The sequence below is a fragment of the Microtus ochrogaster genome, chromosome 5, assembly GCF_000317375.1.
Source record: "Microtus ochrogaster isolate Prairie Vole_2 chromosome 5, MicOch1.0, whole genome shotgun sequence".
NCBI classification, from domain to species: Eukaryota; Metazoa; Chordata; class Mammalia; order Rodentia; family Cricetidae; genus Microtus; species Microtus ochrogaster.
The window spans coordinates 8,648,972-8,667,588 of record NC_022012.1 but is presented as its reverse complement, the minus strand read 5'-3'; the positions used below and the strand labels follow the sequence as shown (position 1 = coordinate 8,667,588).

At 40.3% G+C, this 18,617-nt stretch overlaps 1 protein-coding gene across 4 annotated transcripts in view; it reads right to left on the bottom strand.

Moving 5' to 3' along the window:
* The window catches only part of Mtmr2 (myotubularin related protein 2), a 57,302-nt gene that overhangs the window by 7,891 nt on the left and 30,794 nt on the right, over positions 1 to 18,617 (bottom strand). For all 4 annotated transcript variants that reach the window (XM_026779340.1, XM_026779341.1, XM_026779342.1 and 1 more), the window contains 8 exons: positions 16,142 to 16,236; positions 15,664 to 15,774; positions 12,942 to 13,043; positions 11,479 to 11,562; positions 9,077 to 9,226; positions 8,321 to 8,509; positions 4,419 to 4,604; positions 3,649 to 3,855 (listed from right to left, as the gene is read on the bottom strand). In XM_026779340.1, coding sequence (XP_026635141.1) covers positions 3,649 to 3,855; positions 4,419 to 4,604; positions 8,321 to 8,509; positions 9,077 to 9,226; positions 11,479 to 11,562; positions 12,942 to 13,043; positions 15,664 to 15,774; positions 16,142 to 16,236 — 1,124 coding nt within the window. The remainder of the gene's footprint in view (positions 1 to 3,648; positions 3,856 to 4,418; positions 4,605 to 8,320; positions 8,510 to 9,076; positions 9,227 to 11,478; positions 11,563 to 12,941; positions 13,044 to 15,663; positions 15,775 to 16,141; positions 16,237 to 18,617) is intronic.

Below are 18,617 nucleotides of genomic sequence, written 5' to 3'. Positions count from 1 at the left end.
GTAGACCAGGCTGGTCTCGAACTCACAGAGATCCGCCTGCCTCTGCCTCCCAAGTGCTGGGATTAAAGGCGTGCGCCACCACCGCCCGGCTATTTAGTAGAATTTTATTTTCTAAAAGTATAATTTGGTTAGTATTTTTAATTTCTTCAAAAAGTCTTTTGAAAGTATTGTAAAGTAGAAATCACAACTCTACCAAACAAAAATAACATTCCCACATGCAAACTGCCACATTACTACTTTAATAAAGAAAACTAGATTCTGAAACAGAGGACAGACAGTTCTTAGAGCCCAGATTCTTGTCCTAGAGATTTAACTTCCTGTGATATTCTTTATGAAAGGTCACTGGACAAAGGGCACCTCTTCAGGAGATGGCTACATTAGCATAAATGTTAAGAACTTTCAGAAATACTTGGGTTTGTTGTATGTTCTTCATACAAATGGGTTCTCACCCGCACAATTTGAAAATCCCAAAGCAAGGATTCATTCAGAAACTGGGGTATAAAACTTCTGGGGTAGGCATACATGTCATAATCCTAAAATGTGGCTTTGGTTCGCCTTTCCCAGGGTGCAGTACTGGTATTCATGTGTAAATACATACTGCTATTGGTTGTCAAGCTGGGCAGTGGTGATGGGTCACAGTAGGCTGCATGTATTCTATCCTGCCAGATGCTCACAACTGAAGGAAAAGAATCAAGTTTTCTTAAGACAATATCATTGGCAAAGCACAGAAATTGTTAATAAGCCTTTCCTATTAGTAAACAATCTTGTGACAAAATGGAGAAGGCACATGTGTGATTTGCTATTACACTGTGCATCTGAATGGGAGGAAATAACATTTTATTGTTAACTGTGGCTTCCAAAAGACTTGAATATTTGATGGATGTTTTCCAAGAATTTGCAGTTTGTTTTCCTTAATGTAAAATACTATAGACAGTATTTGATGCTAATCACTGAAGATAAAAGTTTCAGTATATTTTTGCATATCCACTTTTCTGATAAAAACCACATGCATATGCCTGATACAACAGAATGAAATAATAAATCAGGCGGCTCTATATAACTATGAGCTAGTGTTTTCTGCATAACCAATGCATAATGTTACAAAAAAATTATAGAAAATGTAGGAGACCAAAAGATTTTAGGAGGGACAAAAAAAAAAATTCTGGATTCCACAACCTTAAGAAATTTATTACTATTACTAAGTTTTGACAGATTTCAAAACATCCATAATTTTCCAAAAAGGCTCTTAAAAATTACCTACATGGGGGGAGGGGGAGTGGGAGGGAAATGGGAGGAGGTGGAAATTTTAAATAAATAAATAATAAAAATTAAAAGAATAAACAAACAAAAATTACCTACATAGGATTTTTCTTAATAAACTTCAATTGTAGCATTAGTCACTAGCATGCCTTCTTGACTGGATGGTCTTTATTTTAACATAATAAAAAAAAGAGTGGAATGGGTGACCAGGGCAAGCAATCAAGGAGTTTATGGTTTTGAAACACATAGCACTTTGAAGGAATTTGTTTTAAAGAGTGTTTTCTGTTAAGTACATTGTATAGAGGAGAGTGGGAAAACATGAGGCACTGGGGGGGGGGGGGCCTCAGATGCCTAGTTTTGCTTGACAGTTGACATTCAGAAGAGCCAACCAATTTCAGGTGGCAGTTCTTTCAAGTTACTTATAAACACTGCTAGTAAACCCTTCTAAAGAGTAATACTAAGAACATCTATGCAGATACTGACCCACATCCTCAGTGCCTTCTAGGCCTTTAATACTCTGGCTTCTCTCTCAACTAGACTCTTGCCTTGGTCATTTACTCATTCTCAACCCAGACATTTGCTCATCCTACTTCTTCCTGGGAAGAGGACCCAGTCTTCACTCTAATTCCAATACAAATGACACAGATGGATAGAGTGACAAGGTTGCTGTTCCCAGATTTCCTGATTCCAATACAGCGTTGAACAGACGCCATTTAACATCCCATTGAAGAAGGCTCTGAGTCCAAAGCATAGCACAGGGATGCAAAGGTGAAATGTTTTCTCTTTTCAAGGAGGACATAATCCCATTTCACTAAAGAACTGAGATAAATTGTGTGTACCACACTTGTAGACAGTTTTAAGCAATGCTGGTGGACAACTGGGGAAGAGAAGACCAGGATGTTCATCCTGGAAAGGGGAAGCGTATGGGTGATGTGGAGGGACAGCTGTGCTCAAATATCTGAAAAGCAACAAGGAATGCTTTTCATTTGTCTCCAAAGGGAGTGTGGCAGGAAGCCTCCTTTCATTATCACAAAGGCTTTCTAGCAGAGCATCTAAGTGGAATGACTGCCTCAGAAAAGGATATACACTTGTTTCTGGACATGAATCCAAAACTAACTTCACAGGTACACCTTAGCTGTTTTAGATACATACTTTGGATTCATGGATAAACAAACTTTTTATTCCCACTAACAACACATTCTCAGAACCTCCTAATTTTGGAGTTCACTATAAAAATAATCAGCCCAGTCCCAGTGGTACAGACAGAAAACTCCAGGTGCTCAGGATGCTGAGGCTAGATCACAAATAGAACTAGAAAGCACATTAGGGCTCAGCCTTAGAAATTTGGCAAGATCCATGTCTCAAAATAAAATTTGTTTTTTTTTAAGTGGTAGAGTACTTATCTATGCTGTATATGGCTTTGGGTTTAACCACAAGTTCTAAATAAATAATAAACTTTGAATAATACAGAAGTCAAAATGTTGTCATCTCCATAAGAGAATCTGCACCACTTTCCAAATTTATGGAAAGTATAATTATGGAGGTAGATTTTAGTCCAAAGGTGTTCAATTTTAGTTAAACTTTTAATTTTATTTTTATATGTGTTTGAGTGTGTGCACGTGAAGACTGACACCCAAAGACCAGAAGAATGTTAGATCCTCTAGTGCTTGGGAGCCACCTGACCTGAGTGCTGGGAAATGTGCTCAAATCCTCTACAAGAGCAAGTACTCTTAACCACTGGGACCCCAGAATATTTTAATCCATTATTTTGGTTCCTAATTATTTTAGACCCTGATCTACATTAGCAACATTATATATAACTGAACCACTGTCATTTTCATACAAGCCCAAAGGGGAAGCTAGCATTTGGAGGGATAGCACCACAACCATTAGCAATAGCTGAATTTCTAGGAAAGGATCACGAAAGGTCAGAAGCCTGACAGATGGCCCACCCTGGGTTCAGAATGCATGACGTTAAGAATAGTGCTCTTGAGACTTCACTCTCCTGGATAAATGGCCAATTTTCTATCTTGCACAAGATGCTTGTAAAACATTGAAAATGATGTTTGCTGAATGGCTCAATCAGTAACGTATTTACCACAAAAACAGTAAGGCCCGAGTCTGGACCCAACACCTACGTAAAAGTGAGGCATAATATGCCTGCCTGTCACCCCAGCATAGACAGGCAGACATGGCAGAGCTCTTGGCTTTGCTGTCTAGCAGCCTACCCTGAATCTGTGAACTGTACTTCAGTGAAGGACCATGTCTCTAAATAAAGGGTAGGCAGTGTGACTGAGGAAGAAAACAACCCTTGACCTGCACACAAATGTAAACGCCCACATGAGCACACAAAGCCCCCACATACAGTAAAATCAGTGTTTTACTCACCAGTTGGAATCGATGTCCAAAGCTTAGCCACTCTTTCTCTACGAGCACCTCAAATCCTCGGATGGTTCGATAGTATCCATCCAACATGAGCATGGCCAGGGAAGTGAGCTGAGCTGTGCGATCCCAGCCATCACTGCAGTGCACCACCACAGACGTCTTCCCTGACTCCACCTTGTCAGCAATCCTAAGAGCGCCAGCAAGGATGAGCTGGAAACAAGTTGTAAAATGACAGTTCAGAAAAACACTTCCTAAAAGAAACTAATATAGTTGTTACATATAACCACCTCAGTCATAAGGCAAGAAGACACTTCCTAAAAGAAACTTAATAGTTTGTTACATATAACCACCTCAGTCACAAGAAGCATCCATCAACAATCAATAAACAGGAGGCAGGTGCCAAGGCTCATGCCTATAATTCCAGGAGTCTGAGGTGGAGAACTGCTTGGACTTCAGAATGAGAACTTGCCTCAAAACCAGGCAAATAAATGAAGAATGGCATTTTCAGCGGGTGGAGTTTGAGACCCGAAGAGACTGGAAATGGTATAATATGGGGAGACTGTTAGAAGTGAAAGACACTACCATCCTGAGCATGGAGAGACAAGATGGAAGAGGAAAACAAGCAGCAGAAGCATGCAGCGCACAGGCTGCAGTCCTGTCAGACCTGTGTGTTTAGCTGCTGGCTCCACTGCTCAGCAGGTCCTGCCTGCTGACTTCAGTTCCAAAAGCCAAGGCACACAAAGGGGCTTTGAGAAAGAGCAGCAAATTCACACCTTAATGTGTTCCAGCCAGTGCGTAGATTCCAAATTAGACAACCAGTGAGTTTCCTCAATGTTGGGGTATACAATCTCCTTAAGCTTCCGTAATGACTCTCGCATAACATGAATATTGTGAATATCCAGAAAAATGAGTTCTGCATTTTGATAGGCATCTTCACTTTCATAACCTCCTCCTTTTGCCTGCAAATGGCACACATCACAAAAAATCCATTACAAAAGGCCATAAAATTTCTAAAATGTATGAAATAGGATGAACACTGCTGAGGATAAGGAAACCCTTGGGAAGCAGGAGGCCAGGACCACTTGGAGTAAACACACACCACCTCACACCATGTCTGAAACGGAGCCTGTTCTAAGCCTATGAGATCAGCACGATAATTTTCCCTAACTCTCTAACTACTTACAAAAACTTCCTTTCAAACTTACTGAAATAGATCATCAACTCCATATACACAAACCCTATACTGGACCACTTAAGCTTGTTTTTCTTTTCATATCATTTCACGTTTAAAAATAGAAAAGGGCTGGAGAAATGGCTTAGCCATTAAAGGCTAGGCTCACAACCAAAAATAAAAATAGAAAAACTCATTGTAGCCTTATGACTTCCAAGTTAGTGTTCTATTGCTGTGAAAACACTTGAAGGATTTATTTGGGGATATATACCTCACAGTCACTTCGACAGGGTTCAAGTTCACAGGCAGGCCCCACATTTCTGGAGTATGGGGTTCATCATGGGCAAAGAGCATGGCAAAGGAAAACCATTCACCCATGTCAGCCAGGGTACAGAGAAGAGTAGCAGAGGGACAGAGGGCCATCCCTCAATGGTACACCCCAAGCAGTCTGCTTCCACCAGCTAAGCTCCACCTTCTGTATACTAACCATTCCGAAATCTAAAGTCTGAATCAAAAAGTGTACGGACCCACTGGGCAGGGCAAAGCTTTTATCTCTCAAAACGCCCTCATAGAAACGCTAGCCCTCTTTTCAATCAAACTGAGAAGATTAGCTTGTACAGTTTACTTATAAGCAGCTAATTCATTTTAAATTTAACACATAAAACAGAATCCCACTGGCATAAATCTATAAAATAAGAAAATACATGCTTTTCAAAACAAGCTATAGCTGAAAAAGTATCTGATTTTCCCAAGTTTAATATTATACTTTTATGTTTAAAAAAATCCTCCATCTTGCCTAACATATATAAAAATCACACTTCTGAGGGCCTTAACTAAAACAAATTGGGAGGATAGTGGAACAACTCCACTAATATGATCATGACTATGACACCTTTGAATTCAATTCCAAACTAACTTTAAAAATTGGTCAGATTTCTAGTCTATAAAGTAGTTTATATTGAAGATGGCTACAAAAATGAATGTAGTAATTCATGTTAACAAAGATGACTTCTGGAGAGTGAGAATGGTGCTGTGGTTTGAACATGTCACCCCTGGGTTTATGTACTGTATACTTGGTCCCCAGCTGCTAGTACAATTTAGGGGATTGTGGGGAGATGTTTATAATGTGAGGCCTTAGAAGTTGTCTCTCCCAGCATGCCTCAGCATGTCAGCATGCCTCAGGGAGTAAGTGGCACACGCTCACAGCGACCCCGCAGATATTCTACCCCAGGATATAAAAGTAACTAACCGGGTAAGACTGACGATAGAGAAATTTTGTTGCAATGAATCTCAGAAGATGGTAGTGGTAACTACTGGCCTTAGGAGGCCATCACAGAAACAGAAGGAACACACACTACCACGGCGTGGCAGTAGCTACTTTTCAAACCCGTGGCAGACAAGGGACAGACCACGAAGGGCTGTGAGTACACTACCGGCGTGGATCCGTTCTTAGGGTAGAGTGAGTTATATCTCCATTAAGTATTTCTTTAAAGGGCAACTAGAGAATAAAACAGGTAAATCATTTAAAACTAAACTCTACTGAGTCTCAAAATATCAAGTATAGGGAAGTGTAGGGCAGACTACCAAGAGCCCTAAAGGCTGACCGCTTGACCGCTATCAGTGAATGGGAGGCAACAGACTATAATAGATACAGGTGACCGCAGACAGAAGACCCTCAAGAAAGTCATAGTTCTTAGTTTTGTTTTGGCTATTTTGCCTTTCTTCTCTAATCTTAGAAGTGTAGCTAACCCAGCCACGGTAGCTAACACCTTTGACCCCAGCACTCACCAGGCAGAGGCAGGCAGATCTCTGCAAGTTCCAAGTTAATCTTGGCTCTCCAGTGAGAGACTACACCAAACTGGGAGGGCCCTTCCATCCTGAAAGCCACATGCTAAGAACTTGAGTAGATCTAAAAAGGCCAGCACCATAATCTCTACAAATTGCTACCTGAGCAGCCAGTGCCCCTTTCAGTTCTGAGAATTAAGAAGCATTCACCTGATTATTTGAAGACAAAGCATCTCTTTATAAAAAGAATTCAACCAGTATATTTAAAAGTACTACTTTAACCCAAATTAATCAAAGTAACTCAGATTCAGTGGTCAGCAGGGGCCCACAGAACAATGGAACCTAAATCTGAATAAACCTTAGGTTTGTCTCAGAGATTTGGGAACAAAATAAAAACAACTCAAGCTGTTATGCAGTCAGGTGACAGGGAAGGAAAAGGTGGACAGGCAAGAGGAGGCCACACACCCAGACTCCTAAGACACTGAACAGAGTATTCCGGAAGAGTCGAAAGTGCAGAGTGCAGAGATGCACACCTGTAGAGCAGCATAAAGATGTGCGGTGAGTGCAAGGCACGGAGGGACTGCCCGAGGGTCCTGGCCACTGCAGCGGTCAGAGCAGTAACTCATCCAGCTGTGAGAACTGCTCTTCCTCTACTGCTGCACACTGCACACGTGATGTTCAGGATTTCCAGCGTGACGTGTGGGGGAGGGAGAGGTGACCACATCAACACTTTGCCCTACCACAGTTGCTGCCTTCTAATCCTTTTCTCCTCCTAGCTGACTAAGTCTCACTCTTGCTTTTATTCAAGGCTTAGAATTTAGGGAGGAAAATCAGCATTGCTAGAGAATACATTTGACTTCCTGGCTACAGGCTTCATTAATGCATCTCATTCTGTAAACTATCAAGAGGGTTAGCATAAAGAAGAAGGACAGCTGGCGATGTGCAGTGTGTTAAACAGTGTGGTTTAGAGTCATGATAAAGCATGTCTGTGGATGATGCCTGTGTGATGTTCATAGTACAAATGAAAGTGCTTTTGAAACTGCCTGTGATTTTACATGTTCAAATTATTAAATACTCGTTGAATGAAAGAAGTTTTCATTACAAAATCTTTTATGATGAACTTGGTTGTAGTTTTAACCCCAATAAAGGTAATCAGCTTAACTGATAAAAAAAAAAATGGTAAAACCAAATAACCATGGTTTACAGCTGCAATGACTGAGGATATCATGGTCCTCCCTCAGCTCATCTGCAAAGAATATATGGGCTTCCAGCACCCTCATGTCAACTGTGCGGCTGCAGAGTGAGGACTATCCTCCTCCATGAGTTAAGGATGGCCATTCAAGCACCACTCATAATGGGAGGCCAAAAAAAAATCTATCGTTTGCTGAGATTATTGTCAGACATTAAGATGACATTAAAGTTTTCATTGACATAAACTGTGTTAACTTAAAAGAATTATTCCATTTCATTTCAAATATTTATGGACAACTACATAGATCTGGAAGTATAAGCAAAGTTAATGATGTTCCAAATTCAGGAACATTTTCTTCACTTAGCTAAGCACATTAACTGAATTTTCTATACCACGTATGAAATACAGTCCTGGAAAGTCAGCATCATCACCTCAGGATAGTCTGACTTCTCTTGGCCTCCACAGGGTCTGACCACAGGCTACAGCACAGACAAGATGAGCCAGCAACAACAACAACAAAAACTCACCTTATTGGCAACAGCATTGACACTTGGCCGAGCATCAAATATAAATATTTTGTGCGACTGGGCGTTGGAGTCCATGATGGCCTGAAGGTATTTTTCATCCTCTCTGCTGCGCTTCCCGCTCACCCCCACCATGGGTTGGCTGCAGCGAGTGACTGTGGCTTGACTTTCAGGATGAATCCAGGATAAAACCTTAATGAAAGGGACATGATGACACTGCTTCCCTGCCAGTGAGGCTCCTAGTGAGCAGACCACGACCCGGACAGCTGAGGGGCCCTCAGGATGCCAAGAAAACATGTCACCCTTCTTATAGCCAACTGGTACAGAATTGCTTACTTCCTAATCAGATACTGTTGTAAAACTCATTGTTGAGAAATCTTATTTTAGAAAAAAGTACATTAAAACAGAGCTAAACATATCAGTAAAATTGTAAAATACTCAGATTCTACACTTTTCTCCTAATATTATTTCATCTGCTCTACTGAGATACAGTCAGTTACACATCATCAATTTATAAAGTTTCCTACTTTCTTGGGGAAAAAAAACATTTATTGTCATGACTAAAAAATATATATCTGATACAGAATGGTAATCAATGCACAGGGCAAACTTTTTTTTTTTTTAGTTAGGAGCTAGGCAACTCTGTTTTAACTTACAATTTAACTCAGTCTCTGATATTCTCATATAAAAGCTATGACCATTATCTTCCTGTACTGAAATGGACCTACAGAGTCTCATCAAGGCGCACGGCCTACTTACTGGGATTCGACCCCGTGACCTGAAAGATGCCACTCTCTTTAGCTCCTCATCAGGAATGTTTGCTGGCACAACCAAGAGGGCAGGATATGTGTCACAAAGTTCATAGCGTTCATTTATCTTTGTTATTCTCCAGCTTTCGTTTGGAATCCCCTAAATGACACAAAACACAAGACAAACTGTCAGCTAAGATAGAAGACACACCAGGACAGTAGTCAACCTCACCTGTCTCCAGTTCTCATCTTAAGACTGCTCAAATGGGCATGGCCAGGCTTTTAGGAAGATACCTATCTTAAGGGGGGAGGGTGTCTGCACTTGGGGCAGGGATCAGATAAAATGTTTAGTAGCCTATTGATTCATTAAATACTATCAGAGGGTATGAGCCTGTGCTATGCATATTTGGGGAGGAGAGAGAACAGAGAGAAGGCAGTGTCCTGCTCTCAGCAGCGCCCTCAGGTGGTGACGAGATGACTGACTGCTGTGGTAGATGCACAGGTGCACATCCTCTACACCTGTCAGGATATGTTTCTATTTCACTTCCAGTTCTGCAGGATATATATAATGACTGGCAAGTTTCGTTAGCACATTTCATTGTACAACCTGCCAGTCAAACTTTTGCCTTCAAAGACAGTAATACAAAGAAATCAGCTATTATTATTGGTGGGGAGTGAGCACAGGGAAGGGTAAAGTTAGGGACCACAGCTCGCCCACTGAGGCCAGAGGACAGCTGACTGCAGCTGGTTCTCTGCTTCCATTCTGATGTGAATCTGGGGGACTAAACTCAGGTCTCCAAGCTGTATGCTTAATGCCATCTCACCAGCTAAGAGTAATTCTTTCTTCCAGCTACTTTTGAGACTGTGTGGGTCTGCTGTTCTAGAGTGACACTGTGTCTGTGTGAACATCTTTATAGGCATCACTCACAGATTGGATCTTTCATTAGTCTGACTGACTAATCCTAACTTACCTACTGAAATAAGATTCTGCGAACTCAAATCCTAACTTTCACATTAATAACTATTTGAGCACTGACAGATCACTTAATGTTCCTATGCCCCAATTTTCTTGTGCAATGAAGATAATATTTAGCACTTTTACACCATGTGCTTAAGTACCACATGGTTTAGTAAATAAAACCAGTATACAAACATTTGTTAGTTAACACAGAGAGCACACACTGTAAGCAAATTCCTTCCTTAGTCTTCATGCATTCAATCATCCAACAGTCACTTGTCTATGACATGTCAGGCATTGCTGCATTCTGATAACATAGCAGTGAGAAAACTGGTCAGTACCTTCCCTATTGGAGCACAAGCAATAACAATACCAAAGAAACAACAGATGACTGCTCCAAAAAGCAGAGGAAACAGATCCAGTAAAGAAAAACAGACGGGAACATATGGCCTTAATAAATACTCATCAAGTTTAAATGAATCAAAGATGAGTAGAAAATATCTGAAAAGCTATCAACAGAAATTAAACTTTGGTCTAATGTAAAAGGGAGATATATAGCTCAGTAACAGATTATTTGCCTAGCACATGTGAGACCATGAACCAATCCCTATTGTATAACAAGCATGCAAGCAAATATGAACAGACACAACACACACACACACACACACACACACACACACACACACACACAGTTAAAATGTATGGACATTGACCAATATCTATCTATCTATCTCTCTCTCTCTCTCTCTCTCTCTCTCTCTCTCTCTCTCTCTCTCTCTCTCTCTCACACACACACACACACACACACACACTCTCTCTCTCTCTCTAAAGTTAAAATGTTTGGGCACTGACCAAACACACGCACACAGACACTGACCAAACATACTTGTATACACACACATACACACACTCTGAAGTTAAAATGTATAAGTACTGACCAAACACATACACACACATACACACACACACTGAAGTTAAAATATATGGGCACTGATCAAAGTAAGTCAATACTGCCATTAGCCCAAGGGAAAGTGTTACTCAATTGTCTGTAAAGAGTAAAACCTACAATCTTGCAGAGCTAAATTAGAAGCAGTACAATTAATGTTTTTCATAATTAAATTATAGGATGCCTAAGAAGAAAAAAACTGAGTGAATAATATTAAGGCATATAAGAACATTAAATTTTCTACATACTGATCCCATTTTCATCTTTATACTGAGCAAACATTTTTTTAAACAAAGTGATACTTAAAACTCCTAGGTAAGTAAAGATTCATAGATCACTAGTGTATTCTGGGAAGCAACTCTAAGGAAAGGGAAAGAAGCCAAGCAGACCAGGGCCAGCCTTCACTTACACCAAAAAGGAAGAGACGGTGAAAGAACATCTTACTTCGACTTACTGCTTGTAATGAAAATAATATAGAACACAAAAGCTGGAATACAAAAGCACGTACCTGCCTTCTATACTCTAGAAGGGGGTCATACAGTTTCCACCCATTTTCAGGAAATACTTCTTTATACTCAAAAGCAAAAAGAGGCTACAAAATAAACAGTTAACAGCTTTAAAGAGACATTTAAAAAAGTAATCAGAAATATGTCCTTAAAAGGTTATAATTATTTGTTTTATTTACTTATCTGCAAGAATATTTAACATTGCCCCTTTTTAAATAGTTGGAGTGTTATGATTAAAATTATTGTTTACAATACTAAATATTTTTATATGCTTTAAAAGTACAGAAATGCTGAAAGACCCACTCATGAAATTTACTAAATGCTGATCTATTTCCTTTAAATATCTTGGTAGTTTTTGTAGGTTTAATTCTAAGTAATAAACAACATCTCAAACAACGCACTGTCCAACAGAAATGACTGGTCCAACAGCAGGCAGCAGCAGCTGAGTGACTCTATGTTCTAATACACTAAGGAACTTTTTCACACTTTAGCATGCAAGCACTTGAAATATGTAACTAGAAAAAACTATGGTGTTTAAGAAATAAATTGCAACTAAAGTGAAAAATCTAGTTATTAACCCCAATACTGGAATAACAGAGTCCTTGTCTTACCTATCCTGGCTCTCATATGAGAAGGTGGCCATAAGGTGAAATTCTCTCATGCAGATGAGGGAATCTAGCACTGTCACAATACTGTTGGACTATACCTGCCCCAAATTCATTAGCTTCAAACCCTAATGAAGACTACATAAAGTTTTTAATCACAGAAACATCCTAAAGAAAAATATTATATAAGCTGATGTGCTGGTTTGAAAGAAAATGGGCTCCAAAGGAAGTGGCACTATTAGGAGGTGTGGCCTTGTTGGAGGAAGTGTGTCACTGCAGAGGCGGTCCTTGAGGTCTCATATATGCTCAAGTCACACCCAGCTCCACAGACCACTTCCTGTAGCCTGTGAGTAAAGAGGTAAGAACTTTTAGCTCCTTCTCTAAGAGAATGTCTGCCTGCATGCTGTTTTGCTTCCTGCTAAAACGATAATGGACTGAACATCTAAAACTGTAAGCTACCACAATGAAATGTTTTCCTTTATAAGAGTTGTGCAGTCATGGAGTCTCTTGACAGCAACAGAAACCCTAACAAGACAGCTGAGATGGTAGCACAGGCTATAACCTAGGCCTCCTGGACTTGAGGCAGGAGTACCCAGCCTGTGCAACTTCATAACCTGTCTCAAATAAAGACACATAAATAAACAAAACCACTCTGTGGTATCACACTTGCTTAGCATGTGCAAAGCCCTGGGTTTAATCTCCAGTTTCCCCCTCTCCTCAAATCAACATAATTATAGGATGTTGTTACTGAAATAGAGAGGCTAAGTGCCAAAGCAGGAACACAAAGGGGAGGAAATGGACAACCTAGTTGAGTTTGTTCACATTAATAATTACAATACAAATCAGAAAAAAACAATTACCAAGCCATTAGATACAGGAAATGCATATTTCATTAGATTCTCAAATATGGATCTTCTTGTTCGCCCCTCTGGTTTATGAGCAAATCGTAAATTCCTGATATCCTAGAAAAGATACAGTATCCAATTAAATCACTGTGTTCCTTTTTAATAAGCAAATAAGATTACTTGGAAATGTTGGGTAAAGGAGAAGCTCTACATATAGGATGCACTGGTTCACTGAGAAGAGAAGAAACACAAAGTACTCGACTACATGGCAGAGTCTAGACCTGTGCTCCTAGGCTCGACAGGGCCAAAGGGGAAGTAAATGGTGTGATTTCTGATGAGTACACACTACCAACATCTGTCCTGTCCTAGGCAAGAGAGATGGCTCAGTAGATAAAATGTTTGCCCCACAAGCACCTCAGTTCAATTCCCAGAACCTGAGTTTTAAAAATAAAAACCACTATCAGCTCTTATTACATTTCCATCATGTGTGGAGACCATTTTCTTATTTGTTACTGTTTCCCAGGGCTCACTTTATGTCTCCTCTGCTAGGCAGACAGGACCAAACTGCCTGAACTACTACTTCCACTTCAGGGACATTCTTAATAGCCAGCTCAACACTTGGATCTCAGGGACTCTTTCTGCACATGTGCTCAGCTATTTCCCAGGCTCATGCAGAATGGCACTCGTAGTCTAGTTTACGCTCTCTCATAGCATTTATTAAAAATTTTGAGATTTAAAATGATTCAGAAGTATTTTTTTATTTATTTATTATATATATACTCACCAGGAGATGGTGCTAGATCTCATTACAGATGGTTGTGAGCCACCATGTGGTTGCTGGGAATTGAACTCAGGACCTCTGTAAGAGCAGCCAGTGCTCTTAACCTCTGAGCCATCTCTCCAGCCCCCAAGAAGTATTCATTTTTATTTAAGTATTTTAACCTAGGCAGAAGTTGAATTTACTATGTTACAGTCTCATTACCATTGAGATCAGGTTGTGTCCTATTCCATGCTCTCCCATATTATACAATATACAATTATACAATATGGGATAGTAATATATTAATAATAAAATAGTTTTGTTTGTTTTTAATCCTGAGCTTTTCCCTAAAGACTCCATTTTACAAACAATTTCAGACTCCATTAAGAGGAAGGTGACTGCAACCCCCAAGAGGACTCAGAAACAGCAGCCACACAATACAGACTGACAGAAGATTTACTCCTTAGAAAAAGAGAGCTATAAGTTTGCCAGGGTGGATCGAGACTGTAAGGGCATACTATATAAGGGCATATTAAAATCCTACTAGGGAAACCAAGGCCAAGAACTTAGCAGACACAGCAGACTATGAAAATGATACAGTTCCCTCACTTGGACCCATGGCTTCCACATCACCTGAAACCTGGTGTGACAAGAACTGAGAAGTCCCCAACTGTTCCTGGAGCTCTGGCTGGGCTAACCTACTCAAATTCCTGACTGTCTGTGTGCTCTCCCATCTGAATCTAACTGCGCATTCCTTGCTTCAGACCCACTTCCTGCCCTGGCTGGCCTCCATCCCAGTGGCAGCCTGTTCCCTCCAGCACTGGTCTCCTTATGGACACAGACTCTCTGTCTACTTCTGAAACCTCCTGAATTCCACCACAGCCTCTTTAGCATGTGTTCATTCTATAACCCACATATATGCCAAACAATATATAGAAACATATACTGTGTGACCTGAGAGTTCATTTCCGCAATTAAGACTGGCTAGGCTACAAGGGTAGTTAGGACTGTAAGGCACACTGATGCCAAAATCTGAAAATGTGAATTTGCTGCTATTCAACAATTCTGACATCTGAAAGACACAAGAGTGCCCATCTGTTCCTGGCACAGCACACACCAAATAATTATGAAATACCATGAAGAGACACTACACAGTGTGCTTTCAATACAAATAAAATAGCTTACTGCAAATCTGAGCCAAACCATTCTGTGAAAATACATGTGTACACTGAAGTTGAGAACTTATGTTTTCCAGTAAACTCTCTGACTAGTAAAGGTTATCCTCTCTCCAGCAGAGACCCAACTGTAATGTTATAGGCCCACAGAAAAACATTTCTAAAACGCTAAGATCTCCAAGTCAGCCTCTTTCACACGGTCTCACTTTATGTACCTTTACTGCTGAAGAGAAATGACAAGAACAACGTACTGAGCAGTACACTCCTGGAGCTCTTCTGACACCCAGGAAGAAAATGCCAGTCACTGAGTCACTAATTTTAACATCAGATTCAGCAAACTTCTAAGATGAACATACACAAGCATTCTGGACGATACACACACTGTTTCTCTTACTTAGGGTAAGAGAACAAGACATAAGTGATGTGGTCTGAAACTGGGATATGGACAAGCCAGGTGGTGCTGGCGCACGCCTGGCAGGCAGATCTCCGAGTTTGAGGCCAGCCTAGTCTAAAGAGCAAGTTCCAGGACAGTTGAGGCTATACAGAGATATGTTTGTTTTTCCCTGTCTCAGGAAAACAAAGCAAAGCAAAAACCAAAATAAATGAATTAATGAATGAATGAGGTGGGCACTGGTGATGATTAGGTCCTGGTATTAAGTGCCATGTTCATGACTAGCAAACAGCATTTGCTACTATGAAATAATTTCCAGTATGAAGTCCACTCATACCAGTTTCCAAGTATAGGTTCTGTTTAATAGTTTTACAAAGCAAACACAACCACACCAGTAACTGTAGCATTTACCTTGCACACAGTCTCCAGGCCATAAGAGTTTTCACCTCGGCTAGATGCACCACCAATTTTTTCTACTCTACTTATCACTCCAAGAGAAGCATCTAGAACAAAAGGGGGGTCCTACAAGATGAAAAGAAAACACACAACTTCTAAAAAACTGTAAAGTGCTTGAATAACAGGAACAGAACAGGACACTGGGTTCAATCAATCTCCAACACTCATCGCCCCAAAAATGTTCAAAATCTTAACCAGAAATTTGTGAATCAAGAATCACCCACAAATGAACTTGGCGTGGAGGGCACACCTTTAGTCCCAGCACTTGTAGACTGAGGAGGCAGATCTTTCAAGACAGCCTGGTCTACATAGGATAGCTATGATTACATAGTTAAGACTTTGTCTCAATAATAAAAATTAAATCACAACTGAGCAAACTCACCCCAAATACCATGCAAATGTACAGGCAAAAGCCAACCCCAGGAAGCCTCACCCGTTCCATGCTCTTAAAATATAATCTGTAATTTGTGACAGTCAGCGTTCCTCGTACGGCACCAGTGAAGGGACATATGTAAGTCACATCTTTGGCTGAAAAGACAAAATAGCCATAGTTTACTTGATGCCACGTGCTATTAAAAACAGCTTGTACATTTTATAAAATCAATTTTAATGCTTATCTAATTATGACAAAATAAATCACACAATAAATAATTTAAAAAACCTCCTGAAGCCTAATCCATGCTTCCAGCTTTGCCTTAATCCAAGAATTGTAGAATAAACAGAAAGGCAGAAGGGGCCTCTCCTGATACAGCAAAAGTAGGAGCAAAGATTGCTTGCTGTCCCTACTGAATAAAGCAAGCCACATGCTGGAGTGGCAGGGAGACTGTCAATGTATGAACACAGAGACAACACTCACCTCCCTTCTTCTAGGCCATGTGCACCTACCACTTTGTCTTCTGAGCCAGAGTTCAGTTTGCACTAATCCTCTTAAAAACAATGACCACAATACACACACGAGAAAGCACTGAGCTGACTACACGTCTGGGCATTAAAAGACTGCGGAAGAGGAACATTTCTTTGCATGTTATTTTTATGTGTTGCAAGAGCACCGTGTGCATGCCAGACGGATGCCCAGGCGGTGCTGGGAATCAAATCCAGTCTTCCACCAGAGCAGCAAGTGCTCACAGCCACCGAGTCAGCTCTCCAGCCAATTTGGAATAAAATATTTTAAAAAGAAAATAGTATATTCCTGACCAAGTAACTGACATCAAATTTTAGAAATAAACATAATCAATTTTTATTACATGCTAAATGATGGTGCTCTATGACATTATAGTTCTAAAAACATGCACTACATGATTAAACATGATAAGCGCAACCACTAGCTCAAAAGACATTCACCATGGCAGACTTTATAATGCCCAGTAAAGGGATTTTCTTTTAATCTTGAAATATTAAAGATTCTCTTCATGCCACTATTAAAGCAAAACATCAGACTATCCCCCCCCAAGAAAATGCAGGACAATTCTGCAGAACCAAAACCTTCTATAAGCCTCCCCAGGGTGCTCTGGGGGCAACATGGACCTACACAATCTGTAAGACACTGAAGCTTCCTGACTTGTTCCATATTAGTCCATTTGAGAGGTTGACCACTTTACATGGGATCTGAAATGAGACCAGTCTTTCAGCAACTGTCTCTAAACTTCTAATCAGCTCCACCAGAAGTGTCAGCTACATTTTCTTAATCAATTTCCAATGCATGTTTCATTATAGGGAAACTTTTAAAATCATATAAACCCACCACTATATAAAGATAGATTTTGTAACCTAAAAAAGCTTTATTAGTGCCAATGAAATGGTTCTGGATGCCATCAGAGCCCGTTTCCTACGCAGGAAAAGCAGTCAGAATTCTTCTCCTACAGTCACCACTGATGCCCTTCTTGTGATAAGGAGAGAAGATGCATGTGTGTGTTCCTAAAGTTGTTAGGACTATGCAAACACAGAGGTCTACAGCAATGCCACATTGCCAACACCAGTCTACACTGTTCTACATGCTCTCTCACTACAGGTACTGAGAGATAGTTTTAGCAGGTTCACACCAGGGAGGAAGGAGACTCTGACTAGCATCCTGAACAGAGTAAAGGGCAGAACCAGCCAGCGATGCTCCACAGAACTTAAAGGCACTCTGGTTTGGATCCAGTTCTGACGTGTCAGGATACCTCTTCACAAAGCTGACCCAGTAACAGCACTGTTGCTCAGCGTCTGACCCCTACATTAAAGGCTAAAAATAACTGAAGAGTGGGAATACCAGACCATAATACTCTGAGACTGTTAATCCCTACAGTATTCACTTAATGCTTCTACTACCATTTTTACTTTTTATTGCATTTATTTGTATGTGTATATGGATGTGTTTATGCCATGGCCACAGCATGTATGTAGAGGTCAGAGAACAGGCTGCAGAAGTATGAACTCTCCTTCTACCGTGTGGTTGGCAAGGACTGAAGTCATGTTGTCAGTTTTTGCAGCAAGGATCTTTACCCACTGAGCCCCCTCACCAGTCCCCAATTTTACTAAAGAAAGCACAGAGACCAAAGATTTATATTAAGTCAATGTAAAATACAAGGTGTTTTAATATGAAGACATGCACATTTGTCAACCTTTTGACTTTTTTTAAAGTAAATTTATGTTTTGAATAACTGTGTGAAGATGATTCTAAACATTTTTATGTTATGTTAGGTATTCTTTGAATTTGGCAACAATGATGCTGCCAACTGGTACTGAGGTACCCTGGATCTCCTTATCTTAGTTAGAGACTAAGGGAAGACTTCCTAATAGATACTTTAAAAGATCCAGCACGAAGAGGGTAATGAGCCTGTTTAAATCACACAGAAAAAAGCAAGGCATGGTGGCATAAGTCTTTAATGCTAGCACAAAGGAGGCAAAGGCAGGCAGATCTCCAGGAATTT